Below are 16,165 nucleotides of genomic sequence, written 5' to 3'. Positions count from 1 at the left end.
CACACCCTCCCCAATGTCTATCACCCAGCCACCCCATCCCTCCCACCCCACCCCCCACTCCAGCAACCCTCAGTTTGTTTCCTGAGATTAAGAATTTGTCATATCAGTGAGGTCATATGATACATGTCTTTCTCTGATTGACTTATTTCGCTCAGCATAATACCTTCCAACCACGTCGTTGCAAATGGCAAGATCTCATTCCTTTTGATGGCTGCATAATATTCCATTGTGTGTGTGTGTGTGTGTGTGTGTGTGTGTGTGTGTGTGTGTATATATATATATATATACCACATCTTCTTTATCCATTCATCTGTTGATGGACATCTTGGCTCTTTCCACAGTTTGGCTATTGTGGACACTGCTGCTGTAAACATCGGGGTGCACGTACCCCTTCGGATCCCTACATTTGTATCTTTGGGGTAAATACCCAGTAGTGCAATTGCTGGATCGTATGGTAGCTCTATTTTCAACTTTTTGAGGAACCTCCATACTGTTTTCCAGAAGGGATGCACATTTTTTATAAGCGATCCCGCCCTGGAAGCACGCACGGGTTGCTTCCTTGCCACGTGAGGACCCGTTTCTCCTTAACTTCCAAGGTGATTACCAAATATGTTCATGTTTGCCACTCTGAAGAGGAAAGCCCATAGTGACCACTTTATTCTCCCTGCCCTGCCACCAGGCATGCTTGCTCGCCGATGGATGTTTCTTGACACTCCTGGATCCTCTTTGTCAACTGTCTCTTCATAGTTTTTGCCTACTGCCCTAACATTGTTCCTTACTGATTTTTAGTAATTATTTATCTCTTAAGTCTTGATCATACAGAAATTAAAATTTTTCTCTCGTTAATCAATAGTCACCAATAATTGTATGGTTTTTGTGCTGTGTCTTGTGAAAGAACACCCTAATTTCCTTGAAAAATTCTGATGGTATTTTGATTGGAATTATAATGAATTTTAAGGTAAAGTTGGTGAAAATTAACATCTAAATTAAATTGCCTGTCAAGGACCACTTTCTTTGAACTTTTCTTTTTCTCCCCAACATTTTTTTTTTAATTTTATTTATTTATTAGACAGAGAGAGAGAGACAGTGAGTCCAAGAGCGGGAGGGAGGGCAGAGGGAGAGGGAGAAGCAGACTCCCCACTGAGCAGGGAGCTCGATATGGGACTTGATCCCAGGACCCTGGGATCATGACCTGAGCCGAAGGCAGACGCTTAACCTACTGAGCTGTCCAGGCGCCGAGATCTTTTTTAATACAATACTATCACTTTCCCTCTAAGTGCCACCCAGGCGCCCCCTACCTTCTTTTTAATTGCATTTGCTAGGAACCTCTTTTACTCTTCTTGTCTCACTTTTTTTTCCAACCTTTCTGTGTTGCTTTATGCAGGTGTCTTGTAATTAGCATGTAAGTACATTTTTTTGGAGGTTGGTGAGGAGGGTTTTCCGTTCTGGAAGTGCAGGGTGTAGTGTGTGTAGGTTAAGTTCATTTTATTTTTATTTTTTATTTTATTTCTTTTTATTACCTTACGTTAGTCACCATACAGTACATCATTAATTTTTGATGTAGTGATTCACGATTCATTGTTAGCGTATAACACCCAGTGCTCATTTTAACAAATGTACAAGATTCATTCTGAGTCAACCCCTCTTTAATCGGCCTTGTGCCTACTAAGTGAAGGTTAGTTGTTTCAACTGGTGCAGACCGTCTTGCGGGAACATCTGTCCCTGTCTCCCTGTCCCTGTGGGCGTGAGTCCTCCGGTGGCCACGATCTGGGAGTGGAATTGTAGATGTACACCTCCCACACCTCCAGGTACGGCCAGGCGCCTAAGGAACCTCCCAAGTGGCTAAGGAGCTCCTGGTCCGTCCAGCAAAGCACGAGTTATTATTTCCCCACATCTTCCAGCACGGATTACCAGAACTTAACATTTTGCCCGTGTCTTGGGTGTCAAATAGTAATGTAGAGTAATTTTACATTAAATCTCACTTCTCTAGTAAATAGAGAAGTTGAACATGTTTTGTTGGCTTAATAGCCACTGAATTGCCCGTCCATATGCAGTCTGTCTCTTTATTTGCAGATTCCGCGTTTGCACGTTTTCTTACTCGCTAAAATTTCCTTGTAACTCCGAATCAGTCCTCAGGCTGTTTTTGCTGTCACTCATGGACATGTGCAGAGCAGTGAAACATGGTTGTTGCTCACGCACACGTTACAGCTGAGGTCTGTGTTCTTGTCTCAGCTACCCCACGGCAAACACTGTGTTTTCGCAGCCTGTTCGCATTTTGTACTTTCCGTGGGTGATTTCGCTGTGTAGGACGGCCCTGAGCACAGCGCTGAAGTGCTCTCTAGAGTTCCTGAGCACCAGAAAGCTGGGATGGGCCCCATGGAGAAAACTCATGTGTTAGATCAGCTTCCTTCAGGCGTGAGTTAAGGTGCTGTGGGCCCTCAGCTCGACGTTAATGAATCACCGACACACATAAAACAAGGTTATGTATTGATTGGATACTAAAAATGTTATGACCCCAGACTTTAGAAAACCATCTCTGTATTTCCAGTAGGAGCCATGGTTCAGTATTTTCTTATTCAGTGTTTGCGACACCCTTATAGAAAATAATTACTGCAAATAACCAGAATAGATTGTACTTTACCCATTTTTCATTAGGTTATTTGTCTTTTTCTTATTGATTTGCAAGAGTTTTAAACTATATTCTAGATATAACTTTTACATAGCTTTTACTCCATCTGGAATGATTTTTATGCTGGTATAAGCTGGGCCTCTACTGTAATATTTTTCTATATCAATGGCCTAGTCTTTGGCACCATCTAATGAACAGCCCCATCTGTATTCATTAAATTTAATGTCACCTCTGTCATATGTGAAATTTCTGTACATGTGGATCTGCTTCTGAGCTCCATTTTGTTCCAGTAGCTTCTGTACTTGGAATAATATCACAGTATTCGGACAGTATAGCTTTGCAATATATCTTGATATATGTAGAGAAATTTTTTCACTCTGCTGCTGTGGACTGAATTATGTCTTCCCCCATCCCCCCCAAATCACACATTGAAGCCTTAACCCCCTGAGCCATGTACAGTATTAGAGGTACGGCCTCTAAGGAGGAAATTACAGTTAAATGAAGTCATAAAGGTGGGACCCTGATCCTATAAGGACCCATGTCCTCACAAGAAGAGGAAGACCTATCAGAGCTCTTTCTGTCTACTGTGTGAGGACACAGCAAGAAGGTGGCCATCTATAAGCCACGAGCTGAAGAACCTGGCACTTTGATACTGAACTTCTCAGCCTCCAGAACTATGAAAAGTCAGGTTGACCCATCTGGGCTATTTGTTACGGCAGCCTGGACTGACTCATACATCCCCGTTATCACCCTACCATTTCTTTTAGATTTCTTTGCCATTGTCTTTTACTCTTCCATCTGGATTTTTGTCAGTTTGTATTTTTATTGGAATTGCATAGTAGAAGTCTGATTTTTGCAGTTACTTTTTCAGATACTAAGGTGATTCTGTGTTTTTTCTCCTTTGAACATATTAATATTATGCTACGAAATAGAGCTCCTAGCGCTGAGTCACTTTACAGTTCCGGCCTGAGATCCACTCGATCAGGGTGAGTTATTCTTTCAATGGGCTGCTGAATCGATCTGCTGCTTTGTGCTGGAAGACGACCTTCTATAATCAGGTTATCTTGTAGTCTGATGCGCCCACGCGTGATTGTGATTGTCTTTCAGTAGACTAACCTCCACCTCCTTGGGACATCTCTGGAAATTAACCAAAACCAAGACAGAAAGAGGGGAGATCAGTGGGCTTGAGACAAATTTGTCCACAAGTTCTCCATTTTTGTCACTGGAGTGTCCCTAGCTCGTCCCATCTGTGACTCCTCTCTGGGGCCATTCCTTAGGCTCTTCCCTGGTTGGACCAGCAGTGGGCCTGTGCCTGCAAACAGAGAACTGAACAGCGAGTACTAGTGGGGCCTCGGTTGATCCCCGAGTGCAGCGGGGAACAGCTGCGGTGACCCCCCTCCAGGCTCACTGCCCTGGCGGCTGCCCTCACACAGCCACACTGGAGACCCCAGCAGAGCTCCGGACCCCGGTTCGCATGTGTCGAGCGAGGTGAAGGGATTTACCGCCGTTAAAACCCTGCTTTTCCTTTCATGCTTTTGAAGCGCAGGTGAGGAGGGTGTGCAGATGGGAACAAAGGCTTTGAGACCAGGCTGGGACTGGACAGGCACGGGTTCAAAGGCGGCATTATTGCGGCTTACGCAGGTAGCAGCTTGGATAGCACGCGGGGATTAATGGGAGGCGACGTGTCTCATGTTTCATTTATGGGTTCCATTTTTATCTGCTCTTTTAAAAACTGGTTCGTGTTCACGATGACAGGCCCGTACGTACACCGCAGGGTAGCCTGGTGGCATGGGCATGCAGTGGCCGGGGCGGGGCAGGGGTGGCCCCTGAAACCTGCCCTGGTTCCTGCATTGCTGTCCTGGGCCAACGTCATGGCCACACGTGTGCACAAAGGGAGACGTGTTGTTCTTTTGGACAATTACAAGTTCTGTTAGTGATCGGCCTCTGGGAAATCGTCTTCCCTGGAGCCGTGTCCTGAGCCCTTTTCTTACTTCACAAAGTGCAGGTGACTCCAAGGCTTTGGCCGCTCACCACCCATATTCTCATTGCCCTGGAAGCCCCGTTCCCAGTCTGACTATCTCCCCATCTCTAGGGGCATCTCTGGGCGGATGACTCAGAGGCACCCCACAGTTGGCGTGTCTAAACAGAACTCGGTTATCTGCTCCCTCCTTTTGGGGAACTGTCATAACCGAGTTCAAACTTTATCCTAATTATAGGAAAATAGCACTATAAAAAAAAAAAAAAAAAAAAAAAAACCACACTGAAACTGCCAACAAGCCAGTGATTAAAAATGACTTCAGGAGAAATCAAGCTGCCTTGCCATTGGTAAGTAAACTCGCTCAGGCAAAAGGCTGACACTGAGCATTTGATGTTAAAGCCATTAAACCACCAACCTAATCAAACTGAGCTGGAAGGAGGAGAGAAGCCAGTCTGATTTTTTTTTTCTCCGTGACTTCTTATTATGATAGGTTCGATTTCTTGGAAAATGTAACTCCTTAAATCCCATAGTGCCAAACTTGAATAAAAGATAAAAACTTAATCCATTTTGAGATTATGTGATGCAGGCAATTAAGTGACAAAGAGACCATCGTGGGTAGTCAGAGAACACACACACCCTCCTTAATTCAGACCACATAGCGACCCAGACAGAAGTGTTTGCGCTTTAGCAGTAATGATGGTTTTAGTACTGGACGTGTAGTAACACAGTAAATGCCTCCACTTGGTCTTTTTGTTTTCACTTGAGCCCGTGCATGAGCTGTTATGCCCTAGTATGTACGGATGAGAGCTTTTCACGCACCGACCTCCAAAGTCACACAAGGAAATACCAACCTTCCAGGGTTTGCCCGGGAGGTACCAACCCCTGAACAGAGTAGAGGAGAATTACACTTATTCCCAGTGAACTGGTAACACCCAAGCCGCCGTTTCTCTGCCCTGGCCACCTCATGTGATCTTGGCCTTGGAGATGGTCTCTGAGAGGTTCTGCTGATTGGGTTTTTATGACCTGAATGTTGGTGTTGGGAGTGTTCAGTTTGACCCAGTCGAAACTTTGGCCACATCTAATACGACATCAGCATAACTGGATGCTAGGACTATTTCTTCTTGGAATTAGAAATATAAAGCATGTTGTCTTATTTTTAAGGAAAGCATTCATTCATTTAACAAATTTGTATTAAGGGCCGACTTATGTGCTGGGCCCTGTTCAAGGTGTTGTGAATACAACAATGAATGAAGCAGACAGACACTAAAAGTTCCTGCCATGGGGTGCTTACATCCTCTTGGGAGACTCTTGTGTCTGGCTTCTTTCATGAAATGTAATATCTGAAAGATTCTTCCTGTGGTTTATTCCTCTTTATTGATGGTAAGTATTCTGATTTATGAAGATACTACAATATCTTTATTCACCTGTTGATAGACATCTGGGTTTCCAGTTTGGGGCAGTTATAAATAAGGCTGCTTTGAACGTTTGTGTTCAAGTATTTTTGGGAGCATGTTTTCATTTCTCCGGACTACATCCTGGCTGTGGGATTACTGGGTCAGATGGTCAGTATGTACATGAACCATAAGAAATGTCCAAACTCTTCCCCAGAGTGGTCTTTCCATTTCCTGCTGACACCAGCAGCTTGTGAGAGTCCCAGCTGTCCCACATCCCCACCAACTTGTGGTGTCACCTGATACTAGGCTTTCAGCATCTTGTGTTGTGATGATTCGTGGTGGTTTAATCTATATTTTCTCATCACCAAAAGTGGGACTGTCTTTTCAGGCCGCACTTTTCTGATGTATCTCTTAGGCTTTTGTCCAGTTTTACTGTGGTGTTTTTCTTCATATTGAGTTACAGGGGTTCTTTATATATTCTGTATACAATTCCTTTGTCAATGAAAAGATTACATAAAATGTTTTCTCCCAGTCTGTGGTTTGCCTTTTTAGTTTCCTAATGCTGTCTTTTGATGAGCGGGAAAATTAAAAAAAATTTTTTAAAAATCTGTTTATTTATTTGAGAGAGAGAAAGCACGAGCAGGAGGGGCAGAGGGAGAGAGAATTGGAAGCAGACTCAGCGCTGAGCAGGGAGTCCGACATGGGGCTCGATCCCATGACCCTGAGATCAGACCTGAGCTGAAACCGAGAGCTGGCTGCTTAACCCATTGCGCCACCTAAGCGCCCCAGGAAACTTTAATTTTGATAACTCTAATTTATCATTTTTTTTCTCTTATGCATTGTGTCTGAGAAATCTTTGCCTTTGCTTACCTTGATACAATAAAATATTCTCTGGTGTTTTCTTCTATTAGTGCTATAGTTTTAGCTTTTATGGTTAGGTCTCCGATCCATCTCAAAAGCATTTTTTGTGTACAGTAGGAGTTAAGAGTTTAAGTTTATTTTTTCCATATGAATATCTAGTTTGGGGCGCCTGGGTGGCTCAGTCAGTTAAGCATCTGCCTTCGGCTCAGGTCATGATCTCAGGGTGCTGGGATCGAGTCCCACATCGGACTCCCTGCTCATGGGGGAGTCTGCTTATCCCTCTGTACTCTCCCTTTCTCTCTCTCTATCTCAAAGAAATAAATAAAATCTTTAAAACAAAACAAAAACAAAAAAACCCTGAATATCCAGTTCTTCCAGCACCGTTTTTAAAATGATTGTCTGGTCCTCCTTAAATGCCTTAGTGCCTTCATTGAAAATCAGTTGACCATAGGTTAGGGTCTATTTTGAGATTCTCTGTCATATTCTATTGATCTGTCCTTATATCCCAATATCACATTGTCTTCAAAGTTGTAACATTGTGGTAAATCTTACAATCGGATAGTTCAAATTCACCCTCATTCTTCCTCTCTTTCATGATGTGGCTATTCTATTTTGCATTTACATGTAAGTTCTAGAATCAGTTTGTCAATTTCTACAAAAGTCTGAACTGGGATGTTTTTAACTTTCCATTTCGAAATAACTCCAATTGTACAGAAAAGTTACAAGAAGAGTAATTATAAGTAATCCCGTATCTCTTTACCCAGGCTTGCCAACTATGATTTTGTCATATTTGATTTATCATTTTCCCGTACATATTTGTAATTATTCCTTTTCCTTAGCCACTTGAGAATTCGTTGCATTCATTATGCCCCTTTTCCCTTTATACTTCAGTGTGTATTGATTTTAGGATCAATCTATTTCCTTACAGAACAACAGCTTCAAATTCAGGGTGTTATGTGAAAATTGCCATTCATTTTCCAGTTTCTTTAAATGTCCCAGTAATGCTGTGTAGACCCCCTCCCTGGGACAGAATCCTCCCCTTGTTGGCTGTAGTGTTCTTTAATCTGGAACAGGTCCTCAGCCTTTCATGACATTGAAATTTTGATAAATGCAAAGCAGTTATGGCACAAAATGTCTCTGAATTTGAATTTGGCTGATGTTTACAATGTTCATGATTAGACGCTGCATATGCATTTTTTACTTTAAAGTATATAAGCGATGTTTCCTTTTCAGGGTCACACATCTGGAGGTACGTGATGTCAGTCTGCCCCTTATTGGTGCTATTAATTTTGCTCACTTGGTTATTTTCTCATTATATAGTTTTGTTTTTTTTCATAATTTAAAGTAATTTGTGAGGAAATCCTGCTAGGATTTTGATAGGTGATATTGTACTTTGGAGAACTGACTTCTTAAAACCATTGAATGGTCCACCCGATGAATATGGTATATTTTTCTATTTATGTAGGTTCTCTTTTCTTTCTCTCTAGCAGTGTTTTGAGATTTTAAGTGTGGAGGTCTTGTACATATTTTATTAGTTTTTTCCAAAGTATTTCAGCCATTTTTAAGTGTGTAACTCAGTGGTATTAAGTACATTCTCGTTGTTGTACAACCATCACCACATGCTCTCCAGAACTTTTTCATCTTTCCAAACTGAAACTCTATCTGTTGAACAATGGCTCCCCATTTTCCCTTCACTCCGATTCTTAGCAACCATTATTCTACTTTCTGTCTCTATAAATTTGACTACTCTTGTGTGCTTTTAATGTTATTGTAAATGACTCTTTTTTAAAAGATTTATTTATTTATTTGAGAGAGAGAGAATGCGAGCAGTGGGGAGAAGCAGTGGGAGAGGGAGACAATCCCAAGCAGACTCTGCACTGAGCATGGAGTCCTACGTAGGGCTTGATCCCATGACCATGAGATCACAACCTGAGCCGAAACCAAGAGTCAGATGCTCAACTAACTGAGCCACCAAGACACCCCTGGAAATGATACTTTTTTAAAAATTTCATTTGCTAATTGTTACATAGAGAAATACGGTTGATTGTATTGACCTTATCCTGTGGCCTTACTAAATCTGTATCAGTTTTAGTAGTTTAAAAATATATTCCTTAGGATTTTCTCTGTAAATTATGACATCAGGTGTGAGTAGAAACAGTCTTATTTCTTCCTTTCCAGTGTATAAGCCATTTATCTATGTACCATTTAGCTATCTCTCCATTGATCAATTGATCACTCTGTCTCCTGATCATAATGGTTAAGACTTCCATGGCAATGTCAGCTAGAGTTGGTAAGAGCATACAGGTTTGTCTTTTTCAATGTCTATGGGGAAGATGTTCCTTATTTCACCATTAAGTAACATGTTCCTTGTAGGCTTCTGATAGACGCCCTTTTTTAGAGTAAGAAAGTGATTTTTTGTTTGTTGAGAGTTTTGGTAATGAATGAGTGTTAACTTTTGTCAACTGCTTTTTCCTTACCAACTGAGATTATTATTACATGGTTTCCCTCTTTGTTTCTGTGTTTTCAGTGGCGGGTTTTTAAATGTTGAAATAACGTTGTATTCTTGGTTAGGCCAGTTGGTTCATTACCCATTTCTCTACTGTCTTTTTATTTTGTTGGGTCCAGTCTGTCCTTGTTTTGTGAAGTATGTTGCCCATTTGGTCAGGGGCATTTTGGTCTGTAATGTCCTTGGACATCCTTGTGAGTCCTCTGTATCATTTGAGCTTATAAAGTGAATTAGAAAGTATCTCTTATTCCTTTATATTCTGAAAGAGTTTGTGTAAAATTACTGTTTCTTCCTTAAATGTTGGACAGAATTCACCAGTTTCTATTTATTTGGGGCTGGGCTTTTAATCATGGGAAGGGTTTTTTTTTTTTTTTTTTACAACTTCAAATTCCTAAAGACATTTAGGGCTATTCTGAGTTTTTATTTCTATTTCCACTAATTTTAGTGTATTGTGTTTTTCAAGGAATTTGCCCTATTTTTCTAAGTTATTGGATCTGTGCTCATATATTTGTGCATAATGTTTCCTATTATCTTTTAACATCCATAGGGTTTTTGGCGATGTCCCCTTTTGCATTCCTGATATTGATAATGTGTGTTTTCTCTTTTTCTTTTCTCTTTTTCTTTTTTAGTTTTTCTAGATATAAGCAATTTTGTTCCTTTTTTTTTTTTTAAGAACTAACTTTGGCTTTATTGATTTTTCTCTTCCTTTTATATTGATTCATGTTCTCATCATTAGTATTTTCTAATTACTTCAGGTTTAATTTGACATTCTTTTTCCAGCTTTTTACAATATAAAACCTTATCTAATTTAAGCATTTAAAGCTATAAATTTCTCTTTAATTACTGTTTTAGCTGCATTCCACAATTTTTGGTATCCTGTTTTCACTTTTCTTATTTTATGTGAATTCCATTTAAACTACCAATTTTCCTTGCATTTTCTTTTTTGAACCCAAAGGTTATTTAGAAGTGGACTATTTAATTTTCAAATATTTGCAGAGCTTCTAAAGATCTTTTTTGTTCTTGACTTTTAGTTTAACTCAATGTGATCTGAGATTTATGGTTCTGGTTCTATTAAATTTATTGTGAGTTACTTTGTGGCAAGAATCTGGTCTGTCTGGGTGAATGTGCCCTGTGCACTGAAGCACGGATGCTGTCTCGCTGGGTATATTGTTTACAAATGTCCATTATGTCAAGGGCAGTGATCAGTGTTTCCACTGTTGTTTCTTCACAAATTTTTTATCTAGTTCGAGGAACTGCTGAGAGACAGGTGTTAACATTTCCAGCTGTAATTGTGGATTTTTCTGTTTTGTCCTCTAGTCCTGTCAACTCTTGTTCATGTATTTTGATGTTCTGATATTAGATATATTAATATTTATATCTTTTTTTATCCTGCTTATTGTTCACTGACATTGCTTGATTAGTTTGTAACTGTCTTTTAATCAACTCTGGAAAAATGTTGGTGATTATTTCTTCAAATCTTTTTCCCGGCTCCTTGGGTGTCTCTTCTCCTGAAATTTGATGTCACATCAGTTAGGCTCCCCCTTGTACTCGCCCACAGCTCACTGAAGCTCTGTTTATTTTTGGAAATCTTTTAATCTCTTTTTCAGTTTGGAAATATTCTTTTGACTTGTCATGCTTACCATTTTTTTCCTCTTCTGTCTAATCTGTTCATACCATCCAGAGAAGGGTTTATTGGGGATTGTATGTTTTAGTTCTTCCGTTTGATTCTTTTACAGTTTTCATGTCTCCTGAAATTACCTGTATCTTCATTACACTTTCTTCCATGCATTTTTTTTTTTACCACAGTTAGAGCTCCTGAAAGCCCTGGTCTGCTAAGTCTAACATCTGGATCATCTTTGGGTTTGTTTCTCCTGATGGGTTATACTTGCCTGTTTCTTCATGTCTGCTAATTTTTCATTGTATACCTGAGATTGTAGTTTGTACTCTAGATTTTGTTACCTTCCTCCAAAGAGTCTTTTGTTACTGCCTGCCTATTCGATTACTGTCAGGTCACCTGAATCTTATGGAATTGAGTATCAGGCTATGTTAAAGTGATTTATCTCAGTTTACTCTTTGTGCTTTTGCTCTGCCCCCCATTATGCCAGAGATGTAGCCTCCTGTGCATCATTCAAGCAGGCAGCCCATTTAATATAGGCTGACCCTTTCATAATGTGAATGACAATTATGAAAGTGGTTTTACCACTTTTTAGCAAAATACTGTTTGGGGGGCAAGTTACCTTCTTACACAATGTGTAACTACATTTGAATTTTGACTTTGATTACTTTCCAATTTCAAAGGCGCCTACTTCCCTTTTTAAAGATCATTCATTATTTATATCCAGGAATTTTTCTGTGTTTTTCTTCAAACTAATTTTTATGTTTAGTGTTTACCACTGGAGGGAAGGTGCCCATCAGTCCCTCATCTTCTCAGTCCTTTGTGAATAGCACTTTCTGTACTTCCTCTCTTTGCTCTCAGTCACCTACTCCTTTCCTTGCTTTTTTTACACAATATTGTAGTTATTTATCTGTCTCCCCTCCTTGACCATGAATTTGTTGGTTTATAAGTTTCTTCTTCATCTCTGTCATTAGGCCTTAGATTAATGTGTGGGGCATTAGGAATGTAGGAGATATCCGAAATTGAATTTCTGTAATATTGATGTTCTGTGATTTGGTAACGTGTGTTTCACTTGTGTGGTTGAAGGGGCTTTACGGATGGCAACTTCTGTCTCAGTGCTTTTCTTTGATCTCTGAGGGAACAGTTTTACACACTTTTCCAGCTCTGTCCCTCTTCAGAGGTCCCAAACTATGGCCAGGTAAAGATAAAATATAATTGTGCTCAAAACTAGAAAGTAATTTCCACTTGTTTTCTCACAAGTCAGAAACCTGAAAGATGTCATTTTCTAGACACTTCTGTTTGTGTTTTTGGACATTCTCTACAATTCAGATTAGAAGCCCACCAAGCTGAGTTAGTAGTAGGGGATGAGATGAGATGGCATCAAGCCCCTTCTCAGCATGTCTTCCCTGAACCCTCACTGCTCTCCCAGTCCCGGGGGGCATCTGACCAGCGGCCACGGAGTAGCCCACAGTGAGGGACCGGGCTTTCTATTCCTTGATTCTTGAAGTGGAGAATAGAAATTGCTCACTGTTGTGAGGTCACCCCAAGGGACTGACTGCATCAGATCTATCCCATGCATACGTGACATTACACGGAACGTGCATACCTCTTTGATTTTCCTGGTGTGGTGGCCAAGTGCCCTGAGCCACCTGCAAAGAGTGACATGTAGCGCACGCACTGGGACAGAGTTGACTTGCACTTTTGGTGCATTTGTTAAGCATAGGTATTGGTTTTAATTTAATCAACAGTTAACTCCAGCTCACAAAGAGTGAGAAAGGAGGGGGTCGGGTGTGTATTGTTAGCACATGTGCTTGGCTAGTTAAACTAAATTTAAGGAATCCTTGACCCAAAGAAATAATGGCTAAGCGAGCTTGCGAGAAAGGGCATCCAGCTCTTGTTGACACCAGAGTCTCTTTGTTTGGATTATTTATGGCTCCAGGTTCCTTTCTTTGAAAAAGAGAGTTCTTGCAGGTGCCAAGGAGGGAGAGAGCCCGAGGCGCTGAAAGGATGTTCTTGCAGATCCTTTGTCTCCCCTGTTATGAGCGTCCAGATTTTACATTTGTGAGGGAGCTAAAATACAGATTTTTAAATCCATTTGGTAAAATTGGACACAACAGAGATTTTCATTGGGGGATGGTCTAAATCAGCGTAGGGTGGAATGACGAGTGTTGTTAGGCTTAGAGGCTGGTTACAGATTTGCTAGAAAACAAGTGACTTAATTACAGGCCCAAAGCACTTGTCAGCAGTTTGCCCTGGGAGCCCCAAGCCCCCCTCTCCTTTGCTCCCAGCAGATGGAAGCTCTCATATATCTGCTGTAGCCACAGCCCCTGTCTCCTTGGAGCATCCTGAGCGCCCTCTGAGAAGCATCGGGGTACTCAGAATGCCTGATCTCATCAGCTGAAGGCAGGACTAACAGGTTCTACAGAATAGAATGTGGCACGGACTCCAGCAGGGCGCTGTGCAGGTCGTGCAAAGGCCCTGGGGAGGGAGTTGGACTGGGGGGCCTGGTGGGAGGGCCATGCTTTTATGAGGCTCCTTGTCCATCCCCCGGGTTTTTAAGTGTGACCCGTGCCATCTACATAACACACTTCTCTGTCGTATAATAAGAACATCTCCTTGTACAAGTTATTTGAAGGCCAGACTTTTGGGAATTCCACCCCCCCATTGTTTCCCTGCATTTCAAAGATTTCTCTTATGCAGTGTAATGGTAGAACACAGTTTCTGAATTATAGTCACTTTTATAAAAGTCTTGCTTGCAAACAACAGAAGTTTATGGGGTGCGCCATAATGTTTCTGTTGTAGTTCACACATAGGATGAGACATATTCATGGTGAACGTTCTGTGTGTATTTGTTCACATATGTGGACATGTACCCACCCACGTGTACACTTCACATTTATAATCCATCTTTCACATTCCATGGCTCTGCTCCCCTTAAAGATGCTGGATTTTTTTGAAGTTAATAGATTTTATATTTTAGAGCAATTTGGAATTTCCAGAAAATCAAATAGAAAGTACGGAGAGGTTTCACCTACCACCCCCCAGCGCCCACACCTACAGTTTCCCCGTTAGTAGCATCCTGCATTAGTGTGGTGCGTTGGTTAGAATCGACGAGCCAATATCAATACTTTATGATTAACTAGAGTCTATAGTATACGTTAGTTTTCACTCTTGGTGTTGTACATGCTATGAATTCAGACAACAGACTCTTGAACAACATGGGGATTAGGACGCCAACCCCATGCGTGGTCAAAAATCTGTGTGTAACTTTTGACTCCCCCAAAACTTGATTACTAGCAGCCTTACCAATCACTTAGTCAATTAACGCGTATTTTGTGTGTTGTATGCATTATGTATTGACTTCTTGCAATAAAGTCAACTACAGGAAAGAAAATGTTATTAAGAAAATCATAAGGGAGGGAAAGTACATTTATCGTACTCTATTGTATTTATTGAAAACAAATTGCATGTAAATGGACTCATGAGGTTCAAACCTGTGCTGTTCTAGGGTCAAATCAATAAAGACATGTATCTACCATTATAGTATCATACAGAGTAGGTTTCCTGCCCTAAAGTCCCTGGTGCTTTGCTTGTTCATCCCATGTACCACCCCATCCCCCAACCCCTGGTAACCACTGACCTTTTACTGTCCCCATAGCTCTGCGTTTTCCAGAATGCCAGATAGCTGGAATCATACAGCACGTAGCCTCTCCAGATTCGTATTTCACTTAGGATCGTGCATGTAAGCTTCCTCCATGTCTTTCCGTGGCTCATTTGTGTTTGGCACCGAATACTATTCTATCTGGACGGACCACAGTTTATTTACCCATTCACCTGCTGAAGGACATCTTGGTTGCTTCCGAGTTTTGGCAATTAGAAATAAAACTGCAATAAACATTCGTGGGCAGATTTTTGGGTGGTCCGAAGTTCTCAGTTCCTTTGGGTCAATACCAAGAAGGGAGATGACTAGATGATAAGATGCTGGATTTGAAGAAAAACACAACCACCCAGTGTGCTCACAGATGGTATCTCCCCCAGAGACAACTACCACGAGGACGGCTTCTGTCAGCCTTACCGGGGGATCGCATGTGCACGTTTCATTGGGAACCGGACCATTTATGTGGACTCCCTCCAGATGCAGGGAGAGATTGAAAACCGAATCACAGGTAGGAGCCCCACATCGTTGTTGTGAGACCGCGAGTGCAGACCGGCCCCCTTGTGCGTTTGTCATTTCCTATCTTGGATAGTCAGTCCCTGTTCCACATGTCTTGCAACAGAGACTCAAAGAGCTTCATTAGAAGCCGTTGGGACTGCCACCATGGTTTACCCTCAGATGTTCCCATCTGTGCGTTCCCACCAGCCAGCACACTTCAGTGGGTCCACCACATGAGTCCAGAGTCCTGAGATGCTTCGCCAGGGCCTCCTGTCCCCGGGCTGGCCACACCACAGGGAGGCTGGTGCCCACCACACTCGGTCACTTGACTTCTTTGTTCTGCCTTCCCTGACTCTTTCGCTTGGTTAAAAGGTTCACAGGCCCGACTTCGGTGTTGGGGAGAGAGGTTTGCAGGTCAGCGGCGGCACCTGGGGATGCTGCACGGTAGTCCCGATGGTCAGCATGCAGGTTCCGGGGACAGTCAGGTTATCGGGTGTCACTTCACGGCATGAGAAATGGAGCAGATCCCTCGGCAGGGAGAAGCTTGCTCTCTATCTCTTTAGAAGTACCCATTTCTCGTTGCCTGTTAGTCCTCAGTGTGCTGACTTTTACATGGGGATGTGAAGGTCATCTTGGGGGAAATCCTTTGAGAAGTAAGAAAATGAATTCGACCAAATCCTGTCCCTGCTCTCCCCACAAACACACACATGTTTTTCTCTCCAGACTCTATAAGGAACGAGAAAAATCTTGTGAAGACGGCAGATGTCCCTGTGCAACTGGGTTCTCTACACAATAGTTCTGGACCCCGGCTGCCCCCTAGGGCCACACATGCTGGGCTCTGCAGGAGACGGGGTGGGGTTTGCAGAGGGGGCTTGCAAAAAAAGCACCACCTTGGTAAGGGGCAAGAGTGAGGATCCTAGGTGGACACTCACGGAGATGTCATTGACATGTCCTTCTTTTTTTTTTTTTTTTTTTTTTAAGATTTTATTTATTTATTTGAGAGAGAGAATGAGAGAGAGAGAGAGAGAG

The 16,165-nt window shown here is 41.8% G+C and overlaps 1 protein-coding gene across 2 annotated transcripts in view; it reads left to right on the top strand.

Annotated features, from left to right (window-relative positions):
- The window catches only part of ROR2 (receptor tyrosine kinase like orphan receptor 2), a 193,176-nt gene that overhangs the window by 165,816 nt on the left and 11,195 nt on the right, over positions 1-16,165 (top strand). For both annotated transcript variants that reach the window (XM_032427538.1, XM_032427537.1), the window contains exon 5: positions 15,022-15,149. In XM_032427538.1, the coding sequence (XP_032283429.1) occupies positions 15,022-15,149 (128 nt within the window). The remainder of the gene's footprint in view (positions 1-15,021; positions 15,150-16,165) is intronic.

The sequence above is a fragment of the Phoca vitulina genome, unplaced genomic scaffold, assembly GCF_004348235.1.
Source record: "Phoca vitulina isolate PV1807 unplaced genomic scaffold, GSC_HSeal_1.0 scaffold37, whole genome shotgun sequence".
NCBI classification, from domain to species: domain Eukaryota; kingdom Metazoa; phylum Chordata; class Mammalia; order Carnivora; family Phocidae; genus Phoca; species Phoca vitulina.
Note: the sequence above shows the minus strand (reverse complement) of the source record. Positions and strands in the feature narration are given on the sequence as shown.